Below are 16,029 nucleotides of genomic sequence, written 5' to 3' on the forward strand. Positions count from 1 at the left end.
ATTGCGCCTTTTGTTTACAGTGATTAAATGGGCAACGTCTCCAAATGACTGACTGCCCGCCCTCTCTCTCTCTCCACACATTTTCCCTGGAGTTCTACACAGGGGTGTAACCTAAACCACCACTCCCCCACATAATCTTTCCAAACTTGTCATGTACAGGACAAAGGTGGAACCTGTCAAAACGTTGCAGTAAAAAGTTGTGTGTATGTGCACATGTGTGCGCACACTATTTGGAGACTTACCCCACAAAGGCAACTGCAGCAGCAGTCTTGATGTTGATGTATAGTCCGGCTGCCCCGGAGAGGGGCCGGAGTGAAGGGGTTTGGAGGGGGCGGGCGGGGGTGGTCTTGGATGGGGTTGGTGGCAGGGGATGTTGGACAGGGTTTGGGGGTGTTGCATGGCAATGGGGGTTGTTGGACAGGGTTGAGGGTGGGGGGTGTTGGGCGGTGTTAGACAGGGTTGGGGCAGGGGATGTTGGGGCGTGGTGTTAGACAGGGTTGGGGCAGGGGATGTTGGGGCGTGGTGTTGGACGGGGTTGGGGGCGGGTGATGTTGGGAGTGAGTGCTGGATGGGGTTGGGTGCGGGAGGGTGTTAGGGGGCAGTGTTGGATGGGGTTGGGGGAGGGTGGTGTTATGGGACGAAGTTAGGGACGGGGTTGTTGGGGGACGAGGTTAGGGGCAGGGGTGTTGGGGGAAGAGTGTTGGACAGGGTCAGGGGTGGTGGGATGGTGGGGGCGGTGTTGGTTGGGGTCAGGGCAGGGGGTGTTGGGACTTGGCGTTAGACAGGGTTGGGGCGGGTGGTGTTGGGGGACAAGGTTGTGGGCGGGGAGGTGTTGGAGGCGGTGGGCAGTGTTGGACAGGGTTTGGGTGGGGTTCTGGGGGCAGGCGCGCGTGCGCGCACACACACACACACAAAGACCCACATGCACACATATATTTTTTGGGGTAAATTTGTACTTGCAGAGTTACATTGCACTTTGCTCAAAAACTGCATGCGTTCATGTAGAACTCTGAGCTCAAAAACTGCATGAATTTTTGTAAAACTCCGTTATCTCACTTTTTAGATTAGAATCAATCTAAACATCATGGCATAGACAGAGAACACAGGGGGCCAACACCTTCAACATATTGTCTAGCTATCACCACTGCTAACAGCTAACCCAAGAATGCAACTTTTAAATAAAAAAGGTTTTGTGATTTACACATGAAAGAAGTGAAACTATCACTAACAGATGAAAGGCTTAACAGACAATCAATGTTTCAATGTGTAATTTCAGTTACATCCCACTGTAAATTTTTGCTATAAATTTTGTGTTAGGACTGAGCCCTCCACTACAACCTGATGAAGGAGCATCGCTCCGAAAGCTAGTGCTTCCAATTAAACCTGTTGGACTATAACCTGGTGTTGTGTGATTTTTAACTTTTATAAAATAGGTGTATAAGTCGGACCTTCAGATCTTTGAGCCTACACCACCATTCAATATGATCATGGCTTATCATGCTATCCCGGTATCCCATTCCCGCTTTGTCTCCAATATTCCTTGATCCCTTTAGGCCCAAGAGCCATGTGCAGCTCCTCTTGCATATATCTCATGAACTGGCCCCAACCGCTTCCTGTGGGAGAGAACTGCATTGGTTTGCAACTATGAATGAGAAAAGTCTTCCACATCTCATTCCTGAATGGTTTATTCCTTATTCTTAGACTGTTACAGCTAGTTCTGGACTTCCTCAACATCAGGAACATTCTTACCCCATTCTAGTCTGATCCAGTCCCATTAGGATTTTTTATATTTCTATGAGATTCTCCCCACATTCTTCTAAATTTAGGCGAGCAGTCTTTCCTCATACGTCATGCCTCCCATCCAGGGAATCAGTCAGGGGAACTTTTGCTGAACTCCCTCAATAGTACGATGTCCTTCCTCAGACTAGGAGACCAAAACTGCACACAATACTCAAGATATGGCCTCACCAAGGTCCTGTATTACTACAGCATGACATTCTTACTCTGATACTCAAAGCCTCTTGCTATGAAGCCCAGCATATCATTAGCTTTCTTCACTGCCTGCTGCCCCTCCATGCCAACCTTCAGCAACTGTTCCAACCTGACAGCCAGGTCTCGTTGCACCTCACATTTTCCTAGACTGCCACCACTCAGATAATAATCTGCCTGCCTGTTTTTTTGCAACCAAAGTGGATAACCTCACATTTATTCACATTATACTGCATTTGCCAAGTATTTGCCGACTCAGTCAGTCTGTCTAAGTCACCCTTCAGCCTCTTAGCATCCTCCTCACAGCACACACTGCCACCCAGCTTAGCATCACCACTAACTTTGGAGATATTGCATTCAATTCTTTCATCCAAATCAATAACTTACATTTTGAACAGCTGAGGTGCCAGCAGTGAACCCTGCAGCACCCCACTCATCACAGCCTGAAACTCTGAAATGGACTTGTTTAGTCCAACTCTCTGCTTCCTGTCTACCAAGTACTTCTCTATTCACATTAATACATTACCTCTGATACCATGTGTGGGACCTTGTTAAAAGCCTTTGGAAAGTCCAGATGCACAACATCTACTGATACATCCTTGTCCACTTTACTGGTCAGATACTCAAAAATAGGACCTATTCTGTCACTGCTTTCCAAATGTCCAAATATTACATCCTTAATAACTGACTCCCAATGATATCAGGCTCAAAAAGTATGGTGCTGGAAAAGCACAGCAGGTCAGGCAGCATCAGAGGAGCAGGAGAGTCGACATTTCGGGCATAAGCCCTTCATCAGGAATTTTGGGGATGAGGGGAAAGGGGGCTGAGAGATAAATAAGAGGGGGGTGGGGAGAGAACTTGGAAGGTGATAGGAAGATGCAGGTGGTGGGTGATGGTGACAGGTTGGAGCAGAGGGTGGAGCGGATAGGTGAGAAGGAAGCTGGACAGGTGGGATGTTCAAGATGACAGTGTCATGTTGGAGGGTGAGATCTGGAATGAGGTGGGGGGAGGGGAGCGGAGATAAGGAGACTGGTGAAATCGACATTGATGCCATGTGCTTGAAGGGTCCTAAGGCAGAAGATGAGATGTTCCTCCTCCAGGCATCCGCTGATTAGGATATGGCAGTGGAGGCAGCCAAGGACTTGCATGTCCTGAGACATGCAAGGGGACAGGCTAGGGGAAGGTAGTAGGTAGATGTAGATGGGGTGTGCTTGTGACAAGTTCAAGCAGAGGGTGGTCGATTTCACCAGTTCCTCATCTTCTGCCTCAGGACTCTCCAACCAGATGGCATCAATGTCGATTTCACCAATTTCCTCATTTCCCTTCCCCACACCTCATCCCAGATCCAACATCCCTCAACTCAGCACCATCCTCTTGAACTGTCCCACTTGTCCATTTTCCTTCCCATCTATTTATTCCACCCTCCTCTCCAACTTGTCACCATCACCCCCCACCTGCATCTACCGATCACCTTCCAGGCTACCTTTCCCCCAGTTCCACACCCCCTCCTGTTTATCTCTCAGCCCCCTTCTCCCCACACTCCTGATGAAGGGTTTATGTCTCAAACGTCAACTCTCCTGCTCCTCAAATGCTGCCTGACCTGCTGTGCTTTTCCAGCAGCACACTTATCAACTCTGATCTCCAGCATCTGCAGTCCTTACTTTCTCCTAACGATATCAGGTGAACTGGTCTATAATTCCCCATTTCTCTCTTCCTTTTTTAAAGAGTGGGGTTACATTAGCAACCATCCAGTCCAATGGAACATGTCCAGAATCTACATGATGCAGAAAATGATCACTAACACATCTGCTATTTCTAGGGTCATTTCTTAAGTATTCTTGGATGCGAGAATCAGGCCCCATAGACCTATCAGACTTTAATAAGACAGAGGAGCAGCAATTAGGCCATGCAGCCTTCCACCATTCTATTATGGCTGACAGGTTTCTCAAACCCATTCTCTGGCTTTCTCCTCATAACCCTCGATTCCCTTGATACTCAACAACCTATCTATCTCAGTCTCAAATATGCTCAATGAGTTGGCCTCCACAGTCTTCTGTGGCGATGAATTCCATAGATTCACCACTCTCTGGCTGAACAAGTTTCTCCTTATCTCCGTTCAAAAAGGTCTTCCCTTTACTCAGGCTATGCCCTCGTGACCTAGTCTCTCCTACCTATGGAAACATCTTCCCAAAATCTACTCTGTTGAGGCCATTCAGTATTCTGTATCTTTCAACTAGATCCCCTTTCATCCTTCTAAACACCATCAAGTATAAACAGAGTCCTCAAACATTGCTCATATGTTAAGCTTTTCATTCTGGGACCATTCTCACAAACCTCCTGTGAACATACTCTAGAGCCAGTACCTCCTTCCTGGGATATGGGGTCCAAAACTCTGCACAATACTCCAAATGTGGTCTGACCAGACCCTTATAGATCAACTAGGTAAAAATAAAGATTGCCGATGTGGAAACCAGATTCAAGAGTACAGCGGTGCTGGAAAAGCACAGCAGTTCAGGCAGCATCTGAGGAGCAGGAAAATCGACGTTTTGGGCAAAAGCCCTTCATCAGGAATAGAGGCAGAGTGCCTGCAGATTATCTCTCCACCCTACATGCGCTCTGCCTCTATTCCTGATGAAGGGCTTTTGCCCGAAACATCGATTTTCCTGCTCCTCAGATGCTGCCTGATCTGCTGTGCTTTTCCAGCACCAGTCTAATCCAGACCCTTATAGAGCCTCAGAAGTACATTCCTGCTTTTATATTCAAGTCGTTTCAAAATAAATGCCATCATTGCATTTGCCTTCCTAACTACTGACTCAACCTCCTCGTTTACTTTGAGAGAAATCGTGGTCGAGAACTCCGAAGTGCCTTTGCATTTCAGATTTCTGAATTTTCTCCACATTTAGAAAATAGTCCATGCTTCTATCCTTTTGACCAAAATACGTGATCTCACGCTTTCCCACAATGTACTCCGTGTGCCATTTCTTTGGCCCCTCTTCTAACCTGTACAAATTCTTCTGCAGCTTCCCCCTCCGTCAATGCTTCCTGTCCCTCTACCTATCCTTGTAATGTCTGCAAACTTAGCCAGAATGCCCTCAGTTCCTTCATCTAGATCATTAATGTATAAAGTGAAAAGTTCATACAACACTGAGCCTTGCAGAACACCATGTCAACAGCTCCCGAAAAGGACTCTTCTATCCCATTCTCTGCTTCTTGCCAGTTAGCAGAGCTTCTATCTATACTAGCAACTTGCCTCTGACACCATGGGCCCTTCTGTTGCTCAGCAGCACCCTGTGCGGGGAACCCTCTCAAAGGCCTTCTTGAAGTCCAGGTAGATAACTTCCATTGGCTCTTTTTCGTCTAATATGTTCTTTACTTTGAGCAGATTTGTCAGGAATGGCCTCCCCTTGATGAAACCATACTAATTTTGCCCTATTTTACCATATGCTTACAAGTATTCAGAAATCTCGTCCTTCAGAATGGATTTTAGAATCTTATCAGAGGTTAGGCTAATCAGTCTGTAGTTTTCCATTTTTTGCCTTATTCCATTTTTAAATAGGGGTGTCACATTAGCGTTTTTCCAGTCTTCTGGGACCCTTTCAGATTCTAACGATTCCTGAAGGATCACCACTAATGCCTCCACTATCCCTTCAGCTATCTCCTTTTGAACTCTGGGGTGTAGTCCATCTGGACCAACTGATTTATCCACCTTCAGGCCATTCAGGTTTTCTAGAATTTTCTTCTTGGTGATGGTCACCATAGTCAGCTCTGCACCTCGCTCTCTTGAATTTTCTTGATATTACTTGTGTCTTCCAGCGTGAAGACTGATGCAAAGCAATTATTCAGTTTCTCAGCCATTTCCTTGTTCCCCACTACAATTTCTCCAGCATCATTTTGCAATGGCCCAATGTCCACTTCTGCCTCTCCTTGTCCTTTATATATCTAAAGAAACTCTTACAGTATTCCTTCATATTACTGGCTGGCTTACCCTCATATTTAATCTTCACCTTCCATATTTCTTTTTTGTTGTCCTCTGTTGATCTTTGTAAACTTCCCAATCCTCTGGTTTCCCTCTGCCCTTTGCCACATTATATACTTTCTTTTTGGCTTTTATAGTATCCCTGACTTCCCTAGTCAGCCATGGTTTCCTCATCCTCCCTGCTTCTTTGTCTTTGGGAAGAATCTCTGCTGTACCTTCTGAATTACTCCCAGAAACTCCTGCCATTGTCTTTCCTGCTAGGTACCTCTCCCAGTCAATTCTACCCATCTCCACCCTCATACCTCTATAGTTGCCTTTATTTAACTGTAATACTGTTCCCTCTGATTCCATCTTCTCCCTTTCAAATTGCAGAGTAAATTCAATCTTATGATGATCACTGCCTCCTAAGTGTTCCTTTACCTGAAGTTCCCTTATCAAGTCTCCCTCATTGCACATTAAATCCAGAATTGCCTGTTCCCTAGTGGGCTCCACCACAAGCTGTCCCAAAAGGCCATCTCGGAGACAGTCCACAAATTAGTTTTCTTGCAATCCACTACCAACCTGATTTTCCCAGTCCACATGCTGATTGAAATTCCCCCATGATCACCTTTCCTACACATCTCTTCTGTCTCCTGGTCTATCTTGCACCCCAGCTCCTGACTACTATTTGTGTATAACTCCAACTAAGATTTTTTTTACCATTGCGGTTCCTCAATTCTACCCACACAGATTCTACACCATCTGACCCTCTTTTGTTTCTTACCACTGATTTAATTTCATTTCTTACTAATAAGGCAACCCCACCCCCCCTCTGGCCACTTGCCATCCTCGAATATTCAGCTCCCAAGTCCAATCCCCTTGCAACCACATCTGTGATGCCCACCACATCATACCTGCCAATTTTGATGTGTGCCACAAGTTAACTTACCTTTTTCCTTATATCGCATGCATTCACATATAACACTTTCCTGGATTAACTGTCTTTCTTCTCACTGGTATTCGTTTGTCCAGAGTGCTTGAAGTTTGATTGTTAACCCTTTCCATACACTGTCCTATTTGTGTCTGTGCTGGAGATTTTAATAACCTCTCCTGAGTTCTGCACTCTTACTTCCTTCTTTAATTCAGGTTTTCTAAATTCCTCTTTAACTGAACTCTTCCCCCCCATTTAGTTTAAAGTCCTGTCTACAGCCCGAGTTGTGTGTTTCGCTAGGATTCTGGTCCCAGCACAGTTCAGATGACGATCATCCCATCGGAACAGGTCCCTTCTTCCCTAGTACTGGTGCCAATGTCCCATGAATTCAAACCCATTTCTCCCAAACCAATCTTTCAGCTATGCATTTACCTGCTTAATTTTGTTGACCCTGTACCAATTAGATTGGGGGGCTCAGGTAGTAATTGAGAGATTATTACCTTTTTGATTCTGCTTTGTAAGTCAGCTCCTAACTGTTCATACTCCCTTAGTTTTATCTATGTTATTGAGACCTACTTGGACCACGACCACTGAATCTTTACCCTCCCACTCCAGGTTCCTCTGCAGTCTCGATGAGATATCCTGAACCAGTGCACTAGGCAGGCAACACAACCTTTGGGACTCTCGATCCTGGTCACAGAGAACAGTGTCTATGCTTCTAACTATACTATCCCCAATTACAACAATTCAAGAAACATGCAGTGAACCTTTGTTGTCCTCCTACCAGGGAAATATATCCTTCCTTCACACTTCACACAATACATCCCAAACTTCACACAATATTTCAGGTGTGGTCTCACCAGTCTCCTTTTTAACTGTGGGAAATCTTTATGTCTATACTCTTCACTTCTCTCCCCCTACTTGAATTGCTCCCTGCAACATGGTGCTGTGGTTAGTGAGCTCATCCTCCCTGCAGTTCCTGTCCACATAGGGAGTGAAACTCTTGAACCTGTTGGACAAGGACAGGGGCAGAGGCTTCTACAACTCTGCCTCCTGGATCCATCTACATGCCTCACTCACAGCCACACCCTCCTGTCCTTGACCACTGGCCAAATTATAGTTAGTTAATCTAAAGGTGTGACTGTCTCCTGAAACACAACATGCAGGTAACTCTCCCCCTCCCTGATGAGTTGCAATGTTTCAATCTCAGTCTCCAGCTCATTGATTCCAAGCCAGAGTTCTTCCAGCAACCAATGTTTACTGCAGACATGGTCACTGGGAACCACAATAGGGTCCACCAGCTTCCACATCGTGCAGAAACAACACATCACCCAATCCTCCATCCTTATTTCATTTAATTACATTTGGAATTTGATTTTTTTTATTTTTAACTGTTTTTGTATCTCTGCTTATGCAAATTGTAACCAACAAGTTAACATCATTCAATTTAACAGATTCAAATTTAGCAGACCTCTTATTAGCCAATTAAATCACAGTCTTCCTGTGATGTTACTTTTCAGTTGCCCCTCAGAATCAGAAACATTACAGTCCCAGACGGCTCTCTGTTTGCTCCTGCTCAGCTCCAGTCCCAAAGTGCAGGCCCCAAATCTATGAGGTAAGTCTTTATAATCTCTTAACTTCTCAGACTGCTCTCTGTTTGCTCCCGCTCAGCTCTGGCCCCAAACTACTTATTATTTAATCCCATCAATTTCCCCAATACTATTTCCTGACTAATAAGGATTTCCTCCAGATGCTCCTTCATGCTTGATCCTCTGTCTCCTACCATTTCCTGAAGGTTATTTTGATTCAATTGTGTTTTTCAAAAGGGAATTGGATAAGCACCCAAAAATAAAAGTGCAGTTACTAGGGGAGAGTAAGGGAGTAAGACTATGTGAATTGGTATTGCAAAAAGTCAATGCATGCTCAACAGACCAAATAGCTTCCTTCTGTGTCATAGTTAATCCATGATTCTATGATTCATTCAAAGGAACGTGAGTATTCTTGCACATGAACCACAGAAAATTAATATGGAGTAATTAAGGAAGCAAATAACATTTAAATCCAACTTCAAGTAGAGTATAGGCAAAAATATTTACCACAATTATAAAGGGGACTGGTGAGGCCACACCTGAAATACTGCGTGAAGTTTTAGTTTCCTCACCTAAGGAAGAATATATTTCCCTGGAGGGAAAACAACAAAGGTTCACTGCGTAGGTTTCTTGAATGTGGAGATTGTCATGTGTGAAAACATTGGGGAATCTGTCAAGTTTAGGAAAAGGTGAGGTGATCTACTTTAAACATACGAAGCTCTTGGAGGGTTTTACATTGAGGGGATGTTTTTCCTCACTGTTGAATCTTGAACATGGCATTTATTATGACTGAGATGAGTAAATGTTTCATCCCACAAATGGTTGTGAACTTTGAATTGCATTCTGTCAGAGAGCCTTGGATGCTCAGTCGTTCAGTACACTTAACACAGAGCTCAATAGATTTCTCAGGATGAATGGAATTAATGGAGGTGGTGATAATATGAGATGATGGAGTTGAGTTTGATCAGCTATGATCTCTTGAATGGTGGTGCAGACTGCAATTTTGTCGAGTCCAAATTATTTTTGAAAATAAAATTAGTCTAATTACGTTCATATCATTTCATCCTATCAAGTGAACAAAGAAAATACTTACTGATGCACTCCAAGAACATCCCAGTCCTTTCCCATATCCTGAGGTGTTGTCAATTTGTTAATAATGCTTGGACAGAGTTCCATCAGTTTACATAATAAAGACCAACCTGCCTAGTTGAAGGAAAGGAAAAAGTACATCCAATGAATCACATTATTTGGAAGAATATAAACAGTGTTCATGTTTCTTTTGCCCTTTATTTGCAAAGAAAGTTGAAACTTGCTTTGTATTATAATTAAAGTAAAAAATAATTCACCAATTTATTTTGAAAAATGGAAAAAATCATAACAAACTTCTTAGAGTTTTGGTAAATTGCAAAATTAGACTATGGGAAAGTTAATAATCCGAGACATTGAAATATCCATGAGAACACTTTTTTTAACAACTCAATTGAAAGCAGAGCTAAAATCCTTATCACGGCAGCCTCAAACAAAATTGCATGAGTTATGTTTTAAAAATAATCATTGAAAAATACATCAAGTGGTTTAAATACAAGTCATAAGAAAATATTTTTTTTAAAATGCCTGCTCTGTTTTAATCTTGCTAATGACAGGTATTAACTTGAACTCATTTCATTTAAATGTTGCAGTAATTTGTATTAGATACTATTCCTTCCTAAAATTTGATTTTCTATTTAAATTTAGACTTTGAACAGTTGACAGCTTCAGGGAAGTGCCTTTTAAATGTTGTTAATATACCCACCTCAACAACTTCTGCTGGCAGCTCATTCTATATGCATACCACCCTCTGTATAAAAAAGGTGCCCCTCAGGTTCCCTTTTATTCTTTCCCCTCTAACTTTAAACTGATGCCCTCTAGTCCTTGATTTCCCAACCCTTAGAAAAAGACAGAGAATATTCACCCTACCCATGTCTCTCATGATCTTATGCACTCCTATAAGATTCCCCCTCAGTCTCCTATGTTCTAAAGAAAAAGGTCCTAGATTGTCCAACCTCTCCCTATAACTCAGACCCTTGAGTCCTGGCAACATTATTGTAAATTTCTTCTGCACTCTTTCCAGTTTAATAACATCTTTCTGATAGCAAGGTGACCAAATCTGAACACAATACTCCAAGTGTGACCTCACCAACATCCTGTACAACTGCAACATAGCTTCCCAACTTCTACACTCAATGCCCTGACCGATGAAGGTCAGTGTGCCAAAAGCCTTCTTCACTGTCCTGTCTATCTATGACTCCACTTTCAGTGAACCATGCACCTCAACTCCAAGATCCCTCTGTTTCTATACACTCCTTCAGGCCCTACCATTCACCATGAAAGCCCCACCTTGATTTGACTTTCCAAAATGAAGGACCTCACATTCATCTATATTAAACTCCATTTTCTATTTCTCAGCCCACTTTCCCAGCTGATCAAGGTCCTGCGGCAATTTCTGATAACCTCCCTCACTGTTAACAATACAGCCCATTTAGTATTATCTGCAAACTTACTAATCATGACTTGTACATTCTCATCCAAATCATTGATCAAGTTAACAAACAGCAATGCATCCAGCACTGACCCCTGAGATACTCCACTCGTATGGTCTGATAAAGACAATAGAGACTTTCCTTTTACACCTTTCAGATGACGTGTTACATTCAGATCCCGCCTGATAAAATTTGATAGATGTTGGGGTGTATAATTTACTTACCTTATATCATAAGGGTACCAAAGTCTATACACTATATTATTTATTTGTGTCTTTTTGGCTTGATTATAGCATTCTGTTCAAAACACCATTCACAGTTGTAATGCAAAGCAGCAGGTGAAATGGTGCTCAAATATTTGAGATTCATTACCCTTCACAGGAACTTTAAGTTAGACTATCATATTTCATATCTCTTAAGTGACAGCCTTGAGACCACTCTCAAGTCTGTGCAATACACAGTGAGCAATGATCTGATAGAGTAGCCATCATTCCACTGGCTAGCTTGATGCATCCTACTTTGACAGAAAACTTGAAAATGAGCAAATGGTTTAGGGTCTATATACAAGATTCCTGAATGAACCAAGCTCATAGTGCATGATACTGTAGAAATCCTAACAGAAATTTCAGCACCTCCCTTGGGGCTCTTGCAACAGACAGTGTACTGACCATATTCAACCAGCCCAGGCTTGCAGAAATCAGAAGATAATGCCTAATGCTGGATGTGGTCCAGTGATTGTTCAGCAAATGCTGTCCAACCTTGAGCACACTAAGAATTATACGAACAACCAATTTTAAAATTGTCAGTCTTGAAATGTGGCTCACACATGCAGGAAACAGATGCCCAAGCATTGCCCTTTGCTTTGAAATTCGTAAATGTGGTCCTGATACCTCGATCATGTACCTGCCAGCAACAACTCTTTCATATGCAATATAAGTTGTCATTCATTTTGAAATGAAGCATTCTTATCTTGCTGTCTTCAGGTTCAAAAAGCTCAGCAGCTTTTACTTTGTTTCAGCAGTATTCAAGTTCTATACTATGCAGGAACAATCTGAACTTCATTTGTACTGGTATTTGCACACAAACATGATAGTAATATTATTAGATTGGTAATAAAAACCCAGATAGGTTACTAATTCCTTTCAGAAAAGGAAACAATGTGTGGTTTAGACCATATGTGGTTCCTGACCCAAAATAAGTCTTTCATGAAATCTTCTCTAGTGCTTTTCCCATACAAGGCTAGAGGTTTAAGCTAAAGTTAGAGAGAGCCCCAAATTATTGTTTCTCAACCTTCCAGCTTTCTTAAAAAAACAATAAACCTTGACTGCTTATTGCACTTTTATTGTGTTCCTGTCAAATGAACAGTATCAAACTGGCCCAACTGGGTTTACAGTGGGTAAGCCAACTCCCATTGCTGTCTGTGTTGTGGCATATGCAGAGGCCTGCAAAAGGTCACAGTGGTGCTGTTCAAGTGTTGTCAGATATAGGGTACCTGCCTTTATAGCTTACAAGTCTATTTAAGTACTCTTAGATCTCGTCTCACTGAAGGAGTGAGTGACATACATACTTATGATGTAAGTCGAGTCCAGACTATTTTAGTGAGAACAAATTTCCACTGAGGGACACATGATGTTCAGAGAAAAAATTTGGCAACCAACTTTTAAATAAGTTGGTGAGTGAAGGGGAGGCGTGCGTCAATTTGGTCCCAACGGCACGCATATGTGACATGCCAACGTGACTCAGATCATTCAAGTTCTGGAAATCAACGCATGCCAATCGTTTTCTTGAAGCTTTTGCTTCATTTAGACTGTAAAAACAAACACCCCCTACACTGATCTTGGATGGTGAACAAGTCAAGACGAAAATAAAACTATTCATCTGCACCACTCACCCCAGTCATAGCACCAGACGTAAATAAAGAGCCCTACCTGTTGGATACTGGCAATTTCGGTGAACGATTCCAGAACCACCAACAATGGCATGTGGATGTTCTTATTCCCGAATAAAATCGAAGCTGTTTTAAGATGTAAACAATCAGCACTGTGCATCAAAATGAGTCCGTTCTGTCTTCCGATAACGGATTTTTAAAACACATCATTTCTTAGACCATTACTTACCATTTCGAACAGTAGTAAGGAGAATCAAATCGTCTAAAATCTGAAGCAGAGTTTTGACTTCACTTCCTTGCTCGACGTTTTGGAGACGAACAATTAGTTTTTTCAGGTTTTCCTCCTGTTGTTCCGAGTCCGCCATGGTTAGTCGACAGTTCTAATTTTGACCGCTTTTCATGTTTAATCGTAGACAAAACCATCCGGTTGGATCGTGAGAATGGCCAGGCTTTAAAGCAGTCCGTTACTTCCGTCAGCACTGGTCACGGTATGACTGATCGGGTTTTCTGCAAAGTAGCTGCTCAAAGTGAAAATCAGAAATGTGAGTTACGGAAGTTTCAGTCTGTGGGGACTTTCCGAAAGGAACTTGACTTAATCACTCGGCTGTTGCTGTTCCTCGGCGGCTGTCAGTAATCTTGAGTACGCCTTCTCTGATTTTCTTTTACAACGAAAGTTCAACCTCACTTGTTCCTAAAGACTAAGTCGGTGTTAGTGTTGTTGAAAAGTTCAAAGCCGACTTCTAGGCCGGACCGTCAAAAACTGCAGACACTCCCTTGGCGCAGTCCCGAAGCACATTTGGCAATTTGCCATACAGCCCGCAAACCTATAGTTATCATGAATTTCACTTTGTCGACCCACGTTTATCCCTAAAGCAGCTATTTGACGACAAGTACTTATATAATCTCATTTCTGTCAGCCTGGCACAGTATGGAACCCGTCACGCTTAAAACTCAGTGGTCACTCTGCAGGGTTTCCGCTTCCACTAAATGTATTCAAACAAAACATTTTTGACAAAGCTTCTGAAATGCACACGACTTGAGTTTGAGCAGATAATCCAGACTGAGACTAAAATTCCAGAGCTGTAAACTTGCCACAATGAAACTTTATGAGACGTCTCAGTTCGATCTAAAAGATCCCACCTGTATTATTTCAAAAACGGGGAGTTCTGCCACATTGCCTGCTCAGCTCTGACACGTCTAATAACATTACCTTGCAAAAAATTACCAAAACATATCGTCTATCTTTGTGACTTTAAAAAAGTGCTTTGTTGACCATGAAGTACTTTGTGAAAATCTAAGATCTTGAATCTAAGGTATTATACAAATGCAATTTACTTTCTTTAATAATTTATCTGTCCAAATGGTTTATTTCTAAAGAAGTGAAATAAAGTTACGAATTCTCTGATAAAGTAACTAAATTAGGTAAGAGGTACTACTATCTACCAGTATACTATACTCAATCATTTGGGGGTGGGGTCAGGTACACATGCTAAAATCGCATGATTGATGAAATAATAGAAGCTTCGCATACATAAATATCAAAATCCCCAAACATGAATCACACATGAAATAAATGCAAAACAGCTGTCCCAACCCATTCAATCCCTCCATCAACTCCACCAGCCCAGCCTGAATTAGCATATAATGCACAGTAACCTACCAGATATTGGTAATATGAAGAAGTGAAAATAGAATCTTGAATGCATGGAGGAAGTTTCAACATCAAACAGCATGTGGATTTGGGACTGGTTGGATTGCTGAAAACATTGAAAATGATAACAACCCAACAAGAAGCCATCACCAACAGTTGACTTTCACATTTAACCATGTTTGACCCTGTTTAGGTAGTTATTATAGCAGCTCAATTTCTTCTGCCCGATTTGGTAAAAAGAAGACCCTCCTTGGTTAGCCATTCCCATGAATTGCTGCAATTCCATAATGTTTCAAAATGATGGGAAAGCACTGAAGGCTGTAACCTTCTGTGGATTCGCTCTAATGCCTGTTGCATGAAGAATGTGAATCAAAATATTTTTAAATACTGCTGTCACTCTTCCATCATGTTCAGATGTGATGGATCGAATATCTTAATATTAACTTGCTCAAATTTTATCCAGTTCTTAAGTGCACAGTGTGAGTTCATGTATACCACAAATTAAACATTTAAGTAAGGAGTGCAGACTAAGTTACGATACAGCAACTTACATAACTATACTGCAGTATTTGGGAATTTATAGAAAGAAGGACTTCCCCAGATGAATATATCTGAAGATGTCTCTGCTTTGGACTTGCCTGGAGTCAGAGTCATTGAATGTTGATGAAACAATTCTAATGTTGAAAATAGGAAATCTGTGCTTTGGAATCAACTGGTGGAAGATAGTTTAAAGTGTAGGTCAGCACCCATGGATTAGAGCTAACAGTGCATGCAAACATGTGCAAGAAAAATACAAAATATTGGAAAAGATTAAGAGTTACAGAATTAATAAAGTGGTCATGTAGAGTATTTGTAAACAAGAGTTTAAAACTACAACTAGGATTTTGCTGCAAGTGGAATTCTCCAGTAAGCAGTGAGTGAATATAACTAAACTGAAATTCCAGGCCTCGAGGTGGCAGGCGCAGAAGCCAGAATTGAAATTAATTAAACAGGTTGATAGAACCCTTCTTGAATTTGCACAAATTATGTTCTGGGTAGAAAGGCCCAAATTTGACCTTCCCACCTCATCATAATTATAACCGAGGCTGAAGGAAAACAGTGTCGTTCTAGTCCCACTGCACAGTCTCAACATTAGAAAAAATTCTCAGTTACTGAGATGGCCAATTAAACTTTTCTATTTAGAATTTAAATAAAAAGATCTACTGGGTTTCTTTAATAAACACAATATTATTGGTTTAGCAAGATAACAAACTTATTCAATGAAGATGCCATAACTGATTAACATACATGGTCAATAAACTTGGTAATATACATGTCAATCCCTTCAAATAATCAAAAATATACATACAAATAATCTCTCTCTTCAGAGGAGGGAAAAAATAAATTTCTATCTGTAGACATTAACTTTAAATAAAAATGTACTTTCTAGCCATTAGGGTTTCTTGAAGGCAAAAAAGGCTAAGCTGCAGTCTGTTCCAAAATCTGACGCTTTGATGTTCAACCAAAG

The 16,029-nt window shown here is 41.9% G+C and overlaps 1 protein-coding gene across 1 annotated transcript in view; it reads right to left on the bottom strand.

The window, feature by feature from the left end:
- The window catches only part of lrrk2 (leucine-rich repeat kinase 2), a 152,884-nt gene extending 138,914 nt beyond the window's left edge, over positions 1-13,970 (bottom strand). The window contains exons 1-3 of the mRNA XM_072562122.1: positions 13,101-13,970; positions 12,912-12,997; positions 9,558-9,667 (exon numbers count right to left, since the gene is read on the bottom strand). Of these exons, the coding sequence (XP_072418223.1) occupies positions 9,558-9,667; positions 12,912-12,997; positions 13,101-13,236 (332 nt within the window). The 5' untranslated portion in view covers positions 13,237-13,970. The remainder of the gene's footprint in view (positions 1-9,557; positions 9,668-12,911; positions 12,998-13,100) is intronic.
- Positions 13,971-16,029: the final 2,059 nt, after the last annotated feature.

The sequence above is a fragment of the Chiloscyllium punctatum genome, chromosome 44, assembly GCF_047496795.1.
Source record: "Chiloscyllium punctatum isolate Juve2018m chromosome 44, sChiPun1.3, whole genome shotgun sequence".
NCBI lineage: Eukaryota > Metazoa > Chordata > Chondrichthyes > Orectolobiformes > Hemiscylliidae > Chiloscyllium > Chiloscyllium punctatum.